The sequence below is a fragment of the Teleopsis dalmanni genome, chromosome 1 (assembly GCF_002237135.1).
Source record: "Teleopsis dalmanni isolate 2A chromosome 1, ASM223713v2, whole genome shotgun sequence".
NCBI classification, from domain to species: Eukaryota; Metazoa; Arthropoda; class Insecta; order Diptera; family Diopsidae; genus Teleopsis; species Teleopsis dalmanni.
The window spans coordinates 22,863,515-22,881,860 of NC_051846.1; the positions used below are offsets into that span (position 1 = coordinate 22,863,515).

Here is an 18,346-nt window from a genome sequence, read left to right on the forward strand (position 1 = left end):
TATAATTAAATAAATACAAAAATAATATATTAAAGTGACAGAAGTATTTAATAAACAAAATTTAAAGTTGTAAGTTTGTATGGTAATTTTTGACGAATTTGTTTCAAAGCAACCAAATTATAAAAAAAAAAATAATTAGTTTTATAACAGAAATTACTTTTTTACATTAAAACCTAAAGGATTATACATGAAAATAATTTTTATTAGTTTACTTTTGTTGCCTGAACTTACACAATAGATAATGTGATCACTTTATTAAATTTAATTTATTTTACTAAGTATTTTTTGTGGGTTCAATATCACTTTAAATTAATTGTAAAAAAATATCACTGATCTCGTTGTTGTTGTGAGAACCTATGAGAACCTAAAAGCAGATAACACGAAAGGCTTTACAAGACGAATACATAGGTACTGATCTCGTTAATTTTTCTTAACTCTATCATAATTGAGGTTAGGTTAAAATATCAGTTGGTCTAATTTAGTTCTTCACTGAAACAAGTAACCTTAAATGTTACTTATGAAACCATTTCCGTATGATGTTCTTAATCTAAGCAATGTACAAATCTGTCAGAGAGTTTCTTATACATGTTCGCCTAAGACGCTTGCTCTGCTTCTAGCTAGAGCTGGAAATCTCAGAAGAGGCGTTCTTATTTGTTACACATCTTCACAATTCTTACAATACTTATAGAAGGAGCGTAACTAACTGGCTGACTGATATGTCTATTAAATTTTTACTATATATATAAATAATATAATATATATAGGTAATAATATAGGCTATTATTATTGCCCACTCCTCCATTCTTTCATTATACTCATTATCCTGCTGTTTACTATATTTCTATATCATAAAGTATGATAAAGTTCTTGCAATTAAAGAAAAAAATCAATTATTTTGGAAAGATTAGTTTACGTGAAACGGAAAGGTTGGGACTTTAGTTCGGACAAGGGAATTTTGATTAGGCTATACGAATTTTTATGTCACCTAAGGGAATTTTGTTTCGTCGACTAGGTGAATTTTAACTTGCCCATATGAATATTATGTCGTTTAGATCAGTTATTTAACGTGAACATGTAAGAACTAAGCCAGTATGGCTGTATGACAAGACTTGATATTATATTGGCTTAGAAATGTTCTTATTAAATATTGCTGGTCGTAACTTTCGTTGAAATATAAAAAAATAAGAGTGCTAACAATAAAAATATATTATTAATCTCATTTTAGTTTTTTAAAAATCTTTCAAATCTATATTAATTGTGTAACAGTACATCTGCTCTATGGGAGTCTAAAATTCTAATCATTACTTATCTACATTAATAAATTTCTTAAAAGACTTATACGTAAATAATGGATATATGAGTTAATGGATATATTTAGGTGGTAGCAAAAATTTTTAACAGGTCGTTACTTCAGTGTATACTATTATTAGTTCCTTGACGATTTTATACAAATATAATTAAGAATACTGTTTTATGCATTAGGGTTCCTAGTTAGAGCACTGGGTTTGTGGATTATTCTTATATTAACTGCTAACGAAAGATCTCAGAAAGTATTTAGAAAGATTTCTTACAGGATATACCTATATAACAATTTTTTATTGAAATACAATGGAAGTGATATAAATTAATAGTTTATTTAAATAATATATTCAATCAGAATTTAGAGACTCAGTTGTGTTCTGATGGAGATTTTATTCTAATATAAACTCCCTTAGCAGTTTATGTGTGAAAATTAAAAGAATAATTTTGTCAGCACTTATCGATTATCAGATTCGAAAAATACATTAAAGACCGTGCATTGAAATTGTTCAATATAATTGACAGTCACAATAATCCAACACTCAGCCTCCTGAAAATACACCGAAATCTGATAAACACAGGCAGATACAAAGACATCAGATCCATCATATTATAAAGCCTCGTATTCAGTTATTCTTAGTGTGACTCAAAACTGTCCACAGATAAAATAGAGTTTAGGTGTTGTATCACCAACTCAGACATCTGCATATCAATATATATATGACTTTCAGATCAAAATCAAAGCTAGAATGTTTTATATGAATACTTTCATTTAATAATCACATCGAGTAAAAATTGTTAAAGCTATTTCTATCTTATGTAGTAAACAATTATCTTTTTTTACAATGTTAAAAAATAAAGAGGTTTTTTCGAACAGTAGTGAACTACAACAACAAAAATTTTATTTTTTTATATTATTTGGATTAATTGAATTTTTGGCTGACCATACAGCTGTTTAGAGTATTGCCAAATATCCATCATGAATGGTCTTGGAAATAATTCTTATATTTAATTATTCGTAAATAATTATTTGTTTTTTTTTTAAACTGCAAGTTCCAGGACTCGGCCTCGGGTTAAAAATGTTAAAAAATAATAAACAAATACCAAACAGTGATTATATAATTCTTCAAAATGTTTTCTATTTTTATGAGTGTTTTTAAATTTTACTTTATATTATTATTTATTTATAGTGATGTGATTTTTTTTATTACTTTTATTACGTTATAATCGGATGAATTTTGAGAAACAATCTGTTTAAAATTTAAATTTTTAATGATCATATATTACCGAAATTATATTCCTTTTTTATTATTCTCCACATAACAGGGCAGAAATACTTAAATAATTTAATATTAAATATTATTTAATATTAATTGGAAAAGTTATTTATTTAATAAATTTAAATATTATTTATTTTCTCATGATCATTCTTTATGGTATTGTGTCCAAAATTGTTATAATTTACTTATATTAAATGGGAATAAATCAAAAATGTTTATATCGTAAATAGATTTTAAAATTGGTTGTAAGATTTGAAATAATTATTTTTTTTTTATGAGGAATATAAGTTCTATTATAACTATCAGTAATAGTCCTTCGACTTTAAATAGTTCATTAAAATTATTTATTATAATAATATTTTTTTTTTAAATAACTACAAAAAATAACTGGTTTGGTTGTGGAGACTACATTATTCGTCAAAGATTTTAATAAAGTGATTTAATAATTAGTTTCATTCAGGTTAAAAGTTATTTAAAAATTTTAGCTTTTAAAAATTTTCACTTTTATAAACTTTAACATTAACATTAACTTTAATATGTTTAATTTTTGTTAAAATCTGAATTAATTTTTAATTGTTCTAAGAAAAAATTGTAATCCAAAGGAAAAATATTACTTCTAAAGCCACTAACGCTTGTAATAAGAATGAGATAATACACATAAATAAATGCAAAACTAAATATGGAACCATATATTCAGATTTATATTATATAGAAAGTAAAACTAAACAAAAAAAAAAGAAATAAATTTTAAAATATTTTATGAATGGAATTTTATTGTTTGAATTTTTATTTATTTTTAGTGAAAAAATATAAAGCAATATAGGCAAACAGGACAAAGGAAATGGGGTGGGAACCTTGCCCACGTATAACATTTCCTAATAAAAAGAATAGGATTAAGCAAGTTTCCGGCTTGTTCAGAATTACCCCTCAATTTCTCGATTTCATTGCTCGTTTTTGTTCGTCAGTTTTTATAAAGGAGAATTTTCCAAATGTGGCCCACTCTGATCCACTTTCTGGATATGCTCATAAATATTAGATTGGGTTTAAAAAATATTAAATATTATTAGTGAAATTATTGCTTTGCTTAGGAATACATATACACTGTGTTAGCACTTATAGCGCCGGCTATAAGCGCTACAAGGGACAACTGAAAAAATTAATAAAAAACATTAGAAAAAAATGCTGTAACGATTTTATGAAATGCAGTTCGTACTCCACTACATTATAACATAAGTAATATATTTATAATAATATAATTTAAATCAATATTATTAGTACATTAGTACAAAAAAGAAATGTTCTGCAGTAAGGTAGGCTCTTTATGTACAATGCCTCTTAATATTTTGCAGTCCTACTGAATATAAAATAAATATCTATCAGATAAAAAAGAAGACATTTATTTTATATAAATCATCTAGACAATTATAGCTAAACGTTATGATCGGTATTTCTAGAACAAATAGACTCATTTTTCAACTAAAAGCCGGTAGTTCGTTATTGAAGGCGCGAATGAAGGTTTGATCCAACTTGCGTTCGGATATGTAAATACCTGACTCCACACAATCTTAGAACTAAGATTTATAATAGATTCATTTCCAATTAATAATTTTACGACAGTCCATGTTTACGATAAATTCATGATCAATAAATGCGTGTAGTTCATCACACTAATACCAATTGTTTTATTGAGAACTAAAGAAATACTCCGATAACTACAATATAGGAAATCTGTTAAGGAATGTAGGATAAACTATTATCTATAACCGCAAAAAACGTATTTGTCCGACATTGATGTACAAATAAAAGTCATTTACTTCAGTAAAGTAGGTTCGATTCCTGTATTCACTTTATGAATCAATGAATGGAGCACAATAATGTTTCTACAGGCTTTGAAAGTGGAAAGTATTTGTTTGTAATAAAGGAAAAAGATATGTACGTGTTGTGATTTAGTTTTTGAAATTAAACAATAATATATCATTATAAATGAATACCCAAGAAATGGGTGGTTATCTTCAAAAATGGATGTACTAGTTTAGTTAAACATTGCTTTGTATAGTTAGAAGTTAGATATAGTGTCAGCATAACAGAGTATGAATTGGATAATCATCGAGTAAGAATCATAGAGCTTACTAAGTCTTTGAGTATATGACTGTATTCAGAACGCTACTTCTCTGTTGCAATAAATTACGGTATTTTGAATACTACTTCTCTCATATAATGAGATAAGAAATAAGAAATAAGAAATAAGTAAGGTTAAATGGATATATAGTTAGAGTTGCGGGTAAAAAATCTAACTGAATCACAAGTTCATTTTCATATCTAATAAATAGCACGTAAATAATTATTATGTCTTAAATGAAGCGTTAAGTCTTAGATGTACCTATAATCTGATACTAGCATCATAAATTCAGAGCTTAATTATAATGCATATATTATATATAGTATTTCTTTCTTTCAAAATTTTTAATTTTGTAAATTAACAAAAATAAAAAACAATGCAATTTTTTTCTTAAATGTTACTTATCGCGTTGGCAATTGGTTGGTGACATTTTAACCGTTAGAGTTGATAAATGCACTTCTTATCAAATAACCGAATGCATGGAAGATCAGGTTAGAACTGCATATAGATTAGCACAATATTTCTTAGTATAAAAACTCATGGAAATCAATAAAGATCGCACACTTTATTCTAGAGAGTCAAAGCATTATTTGAATTAAGCCAGACATGTTGGACTTAAGTGGTAAAAATGTTGTTTATGTGGGTGGATTCAGTGGAGTTGGCTATCAGGTTTGCCGTATTCTGATGCAGAAGAAGATCAGTGTATGCATCTATTGTTCAAAGTGATTATCGGAACGAATTGAAAATATAATTGTTTTTCAATTACAGCATTTATTTGTCTGCAGTCGCATGGAAAATATGGAATTATTAAAGGTATTACAGGATATTGCACCTACGGTTAATGTAGTTTTTGTAGGTGTTAATATTTTGAATCGAGTAAGCATTGAGAAGGCTGTTGCGCAAATAGTTGGAGTAGTAAAACATATTGATGTCTTAATAAATGGTGTTGGTGCTTTGGCTGATAAGGACGTTGAGACCACAATTGGTCTTAATTTGGTAACAGCATTTTCCAGCACTAATAAACAATACTGAGTATCATTTTTTTATATCACACAGGCTGGCTTAATTAACACCACATTTGCTTGTTTGCCTTACATGGATAAAACTCAAATGGGTCATGGCGGTGTTGTGGTGAATATTGCTTCAGTATTTGGCTTAGAACCTGCTACCCCATTCGCAGTATATGCCGCTGCTAAGCATGGTGTAGTTGGATTTACGCGTTCTATGGGCGAATCGCATTACTATCAGAAAACAGGTGTTTGCTTCGTTTGCGTCTGTCCTGGTCTCACTTCAACAGAATGGATGGTTAATTTACGTGAAAATGTAACTTGGGAGCATCATTCAGATGAATGGTTGAATCTTGTAAGTGATTCTAAACATCAGACTCCAGAAGAATGTGCTAATGGTGTAGTCAAAGCTGTAGAAGTGATGAAAAATGGTGGTGTCTATATTTGTCAATCCGGACAAATTAAGGAAGTTCAGCCTACAACTTATTGGCATATGCAATAACATAATTATAGAAAAAGTTGTATGATTTTAAATAAATGGTGATGAATTAATTATTGCATTGGGCTATATCACTATTTTTAGTTATGTTCAAAATTTAAATAAAGTCAAATAAGTTACTTCTGATATTTAATACAAACATGTGCTGTTTATTAATATAAATCAATAAATAAGTCTGAGGCACGAAAAAAATTCAGTTTATACATAAACATATTGTCAGGAGAATCTAAACTGCGTTTTGCTGACTTTTAGAATCACTCTCATTTCATAGTTACTAGATGTGAAAAATTATTGCTGTGATCCAACAACAGATCGTAGATCTTCCGTAGATCGGTAACTACAAAGAATTGTACGGATTTGTTGGCCTTAACTTATATTAAATTCCGATCTGTTGGCTCGCGTACAATTCAAATACAAGAAACAAAAAAATTCGGCTAGGCAAGTGTTGGGGCAAAACCATATCGGCCAGGTGTTCCAGCCTTAACTTGCAGAAAACAATAGACCACGAGCTAAGTATAGACTATTTCTAGAATTATATCATTTTCCATTTATATAAAAAATAAAAACGAACTTACAAATGATGTTTTGTGTGATTGATTTGTACCGTGCATTAGTTAAGTTTTTGATTCTAGATAATAAATTTGTTACCATTCTCACTAAGTCACACTTGCAGTTGTGTTTTTCAATAATTTATAAAAAAATTTGTAATTTCTAATACAAATTATAATTATATCATAAGAAAGTACATTTCGGAAGTTCGTTTCTCTCTAGATCTTTCAAAATATACATGTTTGATCCCTTTGGACGTTCTTTATTAACTATCGTTTTGATTTCAGTTTATAGTTGAGGAACCAGATTACAGCTATCATTACATATTTGTATGTAATTTGTACATTTACGATTTTTAAAAACCATATTATACACTTTCTTGAATCTGATTGTTCTACATCGGCAAAAATGAACAGTCAAAATGCTTTAGGTGTGGCAATCGCAATCTGTCACATATGTTTTCAAAGTTGCAGAATTGTATTCTGAAGTCCTCAGGTTTTGAACATTAAGTTCTTCTTATAATTAGAGTTGGACTTCTCGTTTACAAGAATGGGGAAACAACACATTTTACAGCACCGACGATAAATAAAGAGTTTTAAAGAATAGCCAATTACAAAATCAGGAACTTATAACGAAATACTTTTTGAGTTCGTTTTGTTGGTTTTTAACATTAAAGACGAATTATATAGTTAAGATTTTCTAATGTACTTATTCAAAAATAAATTGTATTTATTTCACCAAAAATTATTTCCATATCTTATATAAAAATCCATATATTAACAAAATAAATTATTTTATATAAATCATTCAAAGGTCGGAGTCCACACTACAGGAAATTCCAATTCCTTCAATGTACCCAAATCAATTAACCAGACAGAACCATTTTTACCAGACTCAACAGCTTTAACTAAGCCTTTAGCACATTCCGTAGCTGTTTGTTTCTTAGCTTCGGCAAACCGCTTGAGCATGGGTTCACACTTTTCAAAAGTTGGATTGTTGTATGCAACTCCTAATAAATTGGTTTCTGTGAAACCGGGGCATATTGTAATAAAGCCTATACCAGTAGTATGATAATAGAATGGATTCTGAAAAACATGAAAAAATCAGAAATGGACGCGATTATTAAAATCTATTAAAACTTACCGCTAAGCCACGGGTAAAAGCGCTAACTCCAAATTTACTTGCTGAATATACGGCATACATGCCAGCTGGTTCTATGCCAGCTACAGAGGATATATTAACAATAAGTCCACCTTTGCCATTATTTAATTTACTCATATATTTCATAGCAGTTAATGTACTGTGTATTAGCCCCAACTAAGTGTTGAAATATTAAGAAATAGTTCTTATGAAAAGATTTTATGACTTACTAAATTAATTTGTATAGTCAGTTCGATAAGACTATCATTCATAATGCCACACCCATTCACTATCACATCAAAGTGATCTATTTTATTTGCAGCTTCATTGTATGCTGCTTCAATGCTATTTTTATCGGTAATATCCATTTTTATATAAAAAACATTAGATGCCGTATAGGTGCTCCTCAAATTCTCCAGCACAGCTGCATTTTCGTGCAAATCAAAAATCGCCAAATTCTTTTAAAAAAATATGTCAAGAGTTACTTTCTTATAAATAATTCTTGGCGTATATAATACCTTTATGCCTTTCTGTAGAAATTCTTCAATACATTTGGAACCAATACCACCGAAGCCACCCAAATAAACAACATTCTTGCCACTTAAATCCATTTTGTAATATCGCTAGAGCAATTAGTCGATGCAAAAGTTAACCAACGTATAATCGCACTGCCTACCACTTAAGAAATATTTTGGTAAATTTTATGTTATTTGTGCAAAAATATATTATCTTGTTTTGGAGAGCTTGAGTTTAGCATTGACTTCTGATAAGCTTTGAAAAGCTACATACTACAGAATAACCAAATATATCAAAATATTTGTAATTTATTTAAATGATCAACTCAGTGATCTGTGTTTTCCGGCAGTATTATTGGTTTCTTAGAGCGCAATAAATACGAACTATATATATTATGTATAGAGTGTTAGAAAATTTATAACTTATTATTTATATATTCAGTGTTTTGGTATGATAAAGACGTTATTTATATTACTCCTACTTCTATTCGATTTTAAATGCTGTATAAGCAATATGAAGAATCTAGAATTTTGTAGATTAAGAATTTAAGCTGCCGTTGAACAGTACATGTGGCGTGACTAGTTTAATCTAATGTTGGAAACGATGATCCGTGCAGCAAATTTAAACCGCACTGGCACAACATTCTACAAAAGTGTGTTGCTGGCCTATACACCCGCACCGTCAGTGTGGCATTTTCCAATTTAGAAAAACAAGCGAATCAAATGGATCTTGCCGTTAATGAAGACAAAATAAAGTTAATAACCAAGTTGTAAAAGACTTTGTTTATTTGAGAACCAGCGTAAACACCAATACTAACGTCAGCCTCGAGATTCAACAAAGAATCTCTATTGGCAATAGATATTATTTCGGGTTAAAAAGCCAATTGATAACTAAAGCAGTCTCTCGACAAACATAAATCAAAAATCACGCTCTATAAGTTTCTTATCATTTTTCTCCTGCTGTATGATATAGAAACTTAGACAATTACCAACAGTGATGACAAGGCGGTAGGAGTATTCGAGAGAAAAATTCTTTGGAAGATCTATGGTCCTTTACGCGTTGACAACGACTATCGAATTAGATGGAACGATGAGCTGTGTTACTTACACCGCAACATTCACAAAGTTAAGTGCATAAAAATTCAACACCTGCTCTGGCTTTGTTATGTCGTCCGTATGGAAGAAAGTGTTCCGGCTAGAAAGGTATTTGATTCAATACCTGCAGGTGGAAAACGTGGTAAAGGACGTCCGCATCTTCGATACAAGGACCAGATGTCCAAGAATTTGGGGGTACTCGGCACTACTAACTGGCGACAGCAAGACCCTGATTGATCTGGCTGGTGGAGGCTATTAGACGCGGCCAACGACGATTCACGTCTATAATGGTCAATTAAGTAAGTAATATGATTAGAAGATAATTGAATAAGTTTTTCAAAAGAAAGAATATTGTATATTAACATACTATTTATGTCATATTTAAGACTAAAAAATTAAAACTGTATAAAATATCATATATTTTTTATATCTCAACATAGATTGTTTCATATTTATAATATAGTAGATATTGCTTTGCTGCCTATGCCGATTGATTGAGGTTGAGACATTGTGGACTACACATGAAGCTTTTGCAGACATAAGCGAAAAAATAATAGTGCGACAAAATGCAGATACAAAATTTATTTAAAATTCTGCTGAAATCGACGATATTCATCAAGAACGGTTTTTATAGTTTAGTAGATTTTTTTCTGATGAATTGTTGAATGTATAAATAAGTAATTTATTTTTTATGAATTGAAATGAAACAGTAATATAAAAATGTTTATTTACCTTATATTTTGTATAAATGTATATATTATAAATATATTCCGAAAATGTCAATAGACTAAGTAGTAGCAAGATGTTTTGTATATTTTAAGCTGTGCTTCAGATATATGTATCTATAGTAAATACAGTAGACTCATGATAACAAAAACATTGTCTATTTAGCAATTTATAAGGAAAAAATTGTACTGCCCTGGACGAATATTATTGGTTCAAGTGCTTAAATAGAGAGGTAAGTGAAGACTTTCACTTACATTAAAACAATGTATATATTTTGAATTAAGGCTTTGGATTGGATTAAAGATGAAAATTAAAGTTTTATTTTTGGTTTATTCATTAATCATTAATTTGTAAATTTATTAATATTTCAAAAGCTCATTAATATATTGTAACTTTCGAAATATGAATAATATCACTACTAAACTTCATGGTTCTTGGTTTTAACAGCTCATGTTATCGAGAGCCTACTATAATATACACAATACACTGGGTAAAACCATTTTAAGGACTGAGAGCTTGTAGTTTTGGATCTCATGAGTGGAGTTATATTTAAATACAATATATGATGAATAGGCAAATAGTGGCATCATGGTATCTGCGGAATGTCGTTAACAGGGGGTTAGGTTTTTGAAGGGTTTGATGGTATAGCTTTTGGAGAGATCACTGATTCAGAATGCAGATTTCCATTTCTTTTTGCAAGAAGTTATGATTTTGGGAATTTCTTAATTCCAGTTTCTTACGTAATTAAGTTTCTTGTGCCAACTTATTTCTTGACTCATATTGTTTATTTTCTCTTTTAATATCATTTTGATAATATATTAAAAGATCATTGAAGAAGCAGAAGTGGTACTTTTTTGTAGCTAAAGATTCATGGTTTACTTTTTTTTTGATTATTCAGCGCTATTTAACAAGAGAACCTAATAATATATATATTTTTACTATAATTATATATGATTAACAACTCTATTTAAGCGATTCTATTTCGCCAATATCTTTAGCTTGTAAATGTTTGAAAATTAATTTAAAAAAAATGTATTAAAACTGAATGATATATCAAAATTTAAATATATATATTCTCACCAATCTACATACACGTATATTAGAGTTTAGTTTGTTAATTGTCACTCATACCGGCAGTAGCGTAATTTTCTTAGGTTAGTACGATTGTCGCAATCTCATAAGCTTTTAAAAAAGTTTAGATAATATTTCTTGTGGTTAAAGTATTATTTATTTTTAGACAGGTTTATGTTACACTTGAAAGGCAATAAATAAATAAATATGGTCCGATTCTTGATGTTGAAAATGAATACTAATTACACATGATTATATTTTGCAATTCTAAATTCTAATAAAAGTTTTGGTTCTAAAAAGTAATAAAATAATTCACTTTAACAGTTATTTTATTAAATAATTCTCTTTCTATTGACTGATTATAATTCGTAAATTAATCTCAAATATTAATCTTAAAATTCTTTTTTATAGCATCGATAGCGTTTATGGAATATTATAAGTATAATCAGGTGGGGCCAAAAGTATTATTAAATTCTAATAAATATGTTGGAAAGAATAATTTGCAATAGTGATTATGTACAACTTTAATGTGAATTTTAAATACCAATTACTTCAACTAATACTTCAACTAATAAGTCCTACTAATTACTTATGATCGAAACTGCGGTTATATATGCTAAATATAGATAAAGTTATCAATGCATTTTATTCGATTTAAACTATTTGTTAGTATGTATCGTAAAAATATAAAAATTGCTCTAATGATATAAATATATCATTCTGTATGTTCTATGAAAATTGGTTGTTTATTTGTATGGTGTCCAGACCTCCAATTGGAGTGCAGTCCATATATATATGATATATCCATATATATATGATATATCCATATATATATGATATATCCATATATATATTATACATCCATATATACATGATAAATATGATGTATGATGACAATACTTAGCTAAAAATTCATCTGCTTCAGCTATATTTTCAAATTGTGATGCTATAGTAGAATACTTGATGGCAATTAGTTTGAAATTTATCTGTTAGCACTACATTTCTAACTTTTTATTTAGAACCGGTTCATCTTCATTAGAAATCGGTATTTGATGATGGTATTTGATTTTTAATTCATTTGCAGGTAAGGTATTTTAAAAATTTCTGTCTGTACCGGTATAAATTTCTCCATCACTATTTTCATTTTCGGTTTCGAAATCATCTGGTGGGGATTTATGTATGGTAGTGTCATGAAATTGATATCACATAAATAGTCTTCTGCTTATTGAGTATGTTATTTCATATATAAGAGGTGATTTTGGTAGGTTCAAATCTTACAGGGCGATCTTTAAAGCATTTCTGCTATTAAAAAAAACTGCAAAAAGTCTGCAGAAAAAAAGTCAAGCGTTATTTTGTGGAAAATGCTAAGTTCACGAAAGACATGGGTTTCGGAATATGTCTTAAATTTAGAGTATTTAGAGTATTTTAAAAAGTGAAGAGCAGTAGAAATATATAGAAAATATTTGCATTAATTATACAGGATCATTAATATATAGCTAATTTGTATTTAAGGAATATCAATGATTTTTGTAATTTATATTTTTACTATCTTTATTTATTTCTTAAGTAAGAAATTATCAATACTTTTTACATTTTACATACTTTTTAAAGATTACCATTTGTACATAATTAAAAATTTGAAAAAAAAACTCATCTTATTAAAGTGTTAAATAAGAAACCAGATAGTTCTTTAAAAGATCCCTAAGGGTTTGAAAGATATCACGAAAATTAATCAATCAATTCACGGATGTTTATATTTTAAATATGTGAAGAACCACTGGGGAGGTTTTAAATCAATGATTTATGTTTGCTATTCTATGTTATGATTTCATAATTTTTCCAGATTTATCATCGATGATTGAGCCTCAAAGGCTTTTTATAGTTTATAGTTTATCATTCTTTTTGTTTTATTAGTATATATATTATTAGTCTATTATTATTAGTATATAGAGCTAAGAAAGTCTCCAATATATATATGTATATATGGATGTTTTTGGAGTGTATTGAAAATAAAATTAGATTAAGACAATTTATTTCCTAACTTAAATGCATATATCATTTTCATTATTGCTTCAGACAGAGTAATGAATTTCAAAATATTATTTTTGTTTATTTTCTGTCATACGTTTACATAGTTGGGTGCTTGCCAACGATTAAACTTGTTTAGATTTCAGAAAACCACTAAAGTCTAAAGTCTTGACAACTGAAACTCTTAAAAACAAACATTGAGTAAATTGCATGCACGTGCTACTCCTCTGCCCTTTATTGAATCCATGGCTTGATATCGATACTCATCGATATGTGCCAAATACTATTTGGTTTGTTGCTCAATTGTTTGTTTCGTATCAAATTTCAATTTATTTATTTTTTAAAAAATAAATAACGACATTACTTTTATTTTAAGGGGGCTTCGAATTGTACATAATGTGTTACAGACAGATGATTGAAGGAATGAGATATTAATTAGATATATTATTCTAAAACCCCTTAGTTATTATGGAAATACAAGGAAGATTTCATAACCAGTCTGTTATACATATAAAATTTATAAAGCCTTTCCCTCATGTTCTCTTAAATCAATTCAAATCCTAGATTATATAGTTAAACTCGAGATATGTTAGCGTAATAGTCTTAACTGGCCTCATCTTTATACACTTCACTGCAGTATAATGAAATATTTGACAGGAATGTTTAAATATTTAAATACAATTCTGCGTTAATTAAATATTAGCTTCGTGTCGTTCTGCATAATTAGGCATCCATCGAACCAGTCTACGGCATATAATCTTTAATTATTTAAAGCTATCTCTGTGCAGCTCGTGTTACAATCGATTTTTAAAGTCATTGTTCCTCGATTGCTTGATATCAAATAATGGTGATTTTGATTGGCCTCCGCATTCGCCTGATTAGCCACCGCCAAAATTTTTTTTTGACTCTACTTTAAGATAAATATTAATATCAACAAGATAAATCCACTGGATCAATATTCGCCATGAAATAGTCATCATCGCGGCCGAAAAATTGGTATATACGATCGAAAATGTCAAATCATGGGCACAGTACTCTATTCGAGCTCTATTGCTGTACTAATAATATCTTCTGTGCAGGTATGTGGACCGGTTAGGGACTATAACAGAGAGAAAAGTATCATCTATAATTATTAATACATATAGTATAAAGTTAATACCCATGTAATATTAAAAAAGGTTATAAAGACGCAGAAGTTAGTAGAGTTCTGTGTTCTGAGTGAAAAGGAACAGCATATGGAATAAATCTTTAATGCTAATAGCTAGAGAGTTAACAGCTTACTACCACCAACGAATACCTAGTTTGTTACGGTTTTAAGAAATTATTTTAATATTTTTATAGACAGTTTTGTTCTTTAAGATCGCTATATGAGAATATTTTGCCATACAAAGGATTTTCACATAAATGAGCCTCATTATAAAAAATCAACTCATTTAATAGTGTGTTTCCACTGGTTAATTCCTAAGTGTAATGTACTAAGGACGTGTGTGAGATAGACTAAGGTCGTGTGCGAGTTAGGCTAAGTTGCGTTCTAAATGAGGGAAATACTAAGTTGTGCCGATAATGTAGTGATGTGTCGATACGTGTTGATAAATGGCTAAATGTGTGCAGTGAAAAAAATCCCAAAAAACTTCCCATTTGGTTTAGCATCAACTTAGCCTAACTCGCACACGTCCTAAGTTGCGTTCTAAATGAGAGAAATTCTAAGTTGTGCCGATAATGTAGTGATGTGTCGATTCGTATTCATAAATGGTTAAATGTGTGCAGTGCAAAAAATCCCAAAAAATCTCCCTTTTGGTTTAGCATCAACTTAGCCTAACTCGCACACGTCCTAAGTAAATTTTATTAACCATACAAAGAGCTTCAGTGCTTTTTAACTTACTTAGAAATAAAGTAAGAAAATTATAATAAAAATGTCGAATACAACCCTTAAAAATTTCCCATAAGGGAAATTACTAAAATTTGAAATATTTGTCATATGTTTTATTTGTAAAATGTAAATAAACAAGAAATCTTTTGCATAAATCAACTCATGCCACTGGAAACAATCAAATGTTAATTTCATTAACATAAGTTGTTTTCGTTGCAGTGGAAACATGATATCACGCTAAAACTCTCGATTTCTGAGATAATACCACTTAGTTTTTAACAAAATCAATACTTTCACGGAACGGTTAATGTTAACCCCTTAATAAAACTAAATATTATATTTACAAATATGAAAATATGAAATTCACAATTACAAATTTCAAAAATGCTGACTTACTTCCGCTCAAATGATTATTTATATTTGGTCTACTACATTGTAATTGATATAATCCTTTGGTATTTCGTCATATATGTTGTTTAACTAACTGAAGTAAAGCATAACTTAGTCATGTCATTATGTCATAGATTTGATATTTAATATTTTGAAGTTTATTTGTAGGTGTTCGCTTTGAAGTGTCTCATATCAGTTTTCTGCAGACTTGCAGAACAAAGTCATACGTATATTTCCATACGTTGGGTTCGTTGCAATAAAGGCTTAAATGTGGAAGTATGGAAAGCGAAATATGGGTAAAATGATATTTTCTGTGTACTTTGTGGAATATAAGATAACAAGAAGCACTTGTTGGTCTCACTTGAAATGGAATTTCGAGGTCAGCTGCTTAAGCAGACGGCGCTTTGAGATTGAATTGCAAAGGTATTGACAGTACTATCTACACCAATAGATTGACATGCACCGCAAACATCTCTTATATTGCCTCACATTTAAGCTCTTGAGGAACAATATTAAAACAATGGTACCTAACTGTTAGTATAAATAAACTAAGTCGTAACAATGTGATCATTAGTTTTATTCCATAAGCTTAGAGAATTGTATGCAGTAGAAAAAACTATTAATTTAATATCATAATAAAAATATAAATATAATATAAAAAAAAAATAAAGGATCGGAATTAAATTGTACACCTGCTTACCAAAACGGCTTAGGCTGATAACGATCATGACATTATTATTCGTTCTAATGTTTGCTACCTTAGCGGCAGCTAGAAATATTCCTTTGCACTACACAACGGGTGAATCAAAAATTATACTCTTAAATAGCCCACTTACGGCCACGACACAATATTCAAATCAGGACTCACGGGGATTTTATTCATATGGTTATAGTGATGATAGTGCAGCAAAGGCTGAATATACTACCGTGGATGGTTCATCAAAAGGATTTTACTCGTATATAGACACAGATGGAAAGCTGCAAACTGTAAGTTATGAAGCTGGTCGATCTCTTGGTTTCAAGGCAGCAGCAACAAATCAACCACAAGCTCCAATTGATGATAGACAAGCTCCAGCTCCTGTAAAGGATACACCGGAAGTAGAAATGGCGAAAAAAGCACATTTTGATGCTTTTCGTCAAGCAGAAATCAGAGCTTCTTTAGAACCCGACTCGCAAGAGCAAATATCCAATGAATCCGATGGTGATGGAGGTGATGAGCAAAGAACTACATACACTGATGAAGAAATTCAAGCAGCCAGAGAACAATTGGAAGCTATGCTAGCAGCACAGAATCGAGGCAAAGGTAAGGGTGAAAGCTCAGTTCAATTACAGAATGAAAGTGAAGAAATGGAGAATGCCGAAAATGTAGAACAACAACAAAAGAACATCAACAACAAAAATGCAGCTATGTCAAATGGACATGCCCAATTTCAACAGCAAGAGTTACAACAGCAACAGTTACAGCAGCAACAACAACAATTACAGCAACAACAACAATTAAAACAGCAGCAACAACGACAACAGCAACAACAAAGACAACAGCAGCAACAGCAACAACAGCAACGATTAGAGCAACAACAGCAACAACAAAAACAACTAGAGCAACAACAGCAACAGCAACAATTACAACAACTAGAGCAGCAGCAACAGCAACAACAATTACAACAACAACAGCAAGAGCAACAACAGCAGCAAGATCAACAGACACAACAACTACAAGCACAACAATTACAAACGAACGGATTTGCGAGACTAACGGATGCTGATCTCAATTTACGCACCATTTACAGTCTTGAAGATGATAAGTCAAGCAGCGTTTTAAAGCTAGGCGATATTACTTCTAATCATGGTTCAGTGGATTTGCTGCAGTCACATATATCAGCGTTACAACCAGCAGCTGCATTGGAAAGTGTACATATACCAGTTAATTCATATTATACAGTATTGGCGCCTTCTTCGAAGTATAGCGTTGTTTCACCAACACTTTTAGCTGCTGTACCCCACGCTCAAGCCCTTGGAAATACTTTACCGATATCACTAAGCTCAACATTTTTATCACATCGTATTAAAAACTCTTCATAAATATATTTAAATGTAAATAATGGAAAGAGCAAGAGAGGGAAAAAGAAAGAGAGAGATAGTATAAGAGCAAGAAAGAGTAAGAAAGACAGAAAGCGAGAGAAGGATAGAGAGAATGAGAGAAGTATAAACTAAAATGGCAGAGATAATATATACTTTAACTAATATGTAATTTAAGTGGAATTGTGCAAAGAATTAAATGGCGAAACTTAGTTTTAGTTTTTTCACGATACTCGTTTAACTTTTTCATTCGATTTTAAATCAACATTGAATTTATTATTAATAAATGCATTGCAAAAATGAAAAAAAAAATTTAAATAAGTATTTTGTTTATTTTCGACATATTAGGTAATATATATAAAACGTTCAGTGTAACCTTCATACATCAGTTTGGCTTAAGTGGGTGTTGCTTCACCCCGAAAATTGTTTTTCTATTTCATGAAAAGTGCTATAAAATACAGCTCTGAAATTATAAACTGCTTTAAATTTAAAACTTATTTTTACTAATATTTTGCTGTATTAACTTGAAGTATCGATATAAACGTGTCTGTCGCAAACTATATCCTTATAAGGTCAAATTTATGGTGCCATCACATGCAACAGTAACAGTGTTATTTAGCGTGGGTACCTGCCATTAAAGCCTAAGACCACGATGCTCAATAAATAAATGTATCAAGAT

General features: G+C 29.8%; 3 protein-coding genes across 3 annotated transcripts; 2 read left to right on the forward strand and 1 right to left on the reverse strand.

Annotated features, from left to right (window-relative positions):
• Window positions 1-5,248: 5,248 nt before the first annotated feature.
• LOC119673392 (development-specific 25 kDa protein-like) lies at window positions 5,249-6,265 on the forward strand. The gene is made up of 3 exons (XM_038084658.1): window positions 5,249-5,400; window positions 5,467-5,694; window positions 5,755-6,265. Exons 1-3 carry the CDS (start codon window positions 5,305-5,307, stop codon window positions 6,205-6,207), a joined length of 777 nt encoding a protein of 258 aa, XP_037940586.1. The 5' UTR covers window positions 5,249-5,304; the 3' UTR covers window positions 6,208-6,265.
• A 1,234-nt stretch (window positions 6,266-7,499) lies between these two features.
• Window positions 7,500-8,670, reverse strand: LOC119673393 (alcohol dehydrogenase-like). Its single transcript, XM_038084659.1, has 4 exons — window positions 8,412-8,670; window positions 8,124-8,351; window positions 7,897-8,070; window positions 7,500-7,838 (listed from the first exon to the last, which is right to left on the reverse strand). The coding sequence occupies exons 1-4, from the start codon at window positions 8,502-8,504 to the stop codon at window positions 7,557-7,559; spliced, it is 777 nt and encodes a 258-aa protein (XP_037940587.1). The 5' UTR covers window positions 8,505-8,670; the 3' UTR covers window positions 7,500-7,556.
• Window positions 8,671-16,314: 7,644 nt separating this feature from the next.
• LOC119678293 lies at window positions 16,315-17,948 on the forward strand. The gene is made up of 2 exons (XM_038090052.1): window positions 16,315-17,010; window positions 17,263-17,948. Exons 1-2 carry the CDS (start codon window positions 16,315-16,317, stop codon window positions 17,668-17,670), a joined length of 1,104 nt encoding a protein of 367 aa, XP_037945980.1. The 3' UTR covers window positions 17,671-17,948.
• The last annotated feature ends 398 nt before the right edge of the window (window positions 17,949-18,346 follow it).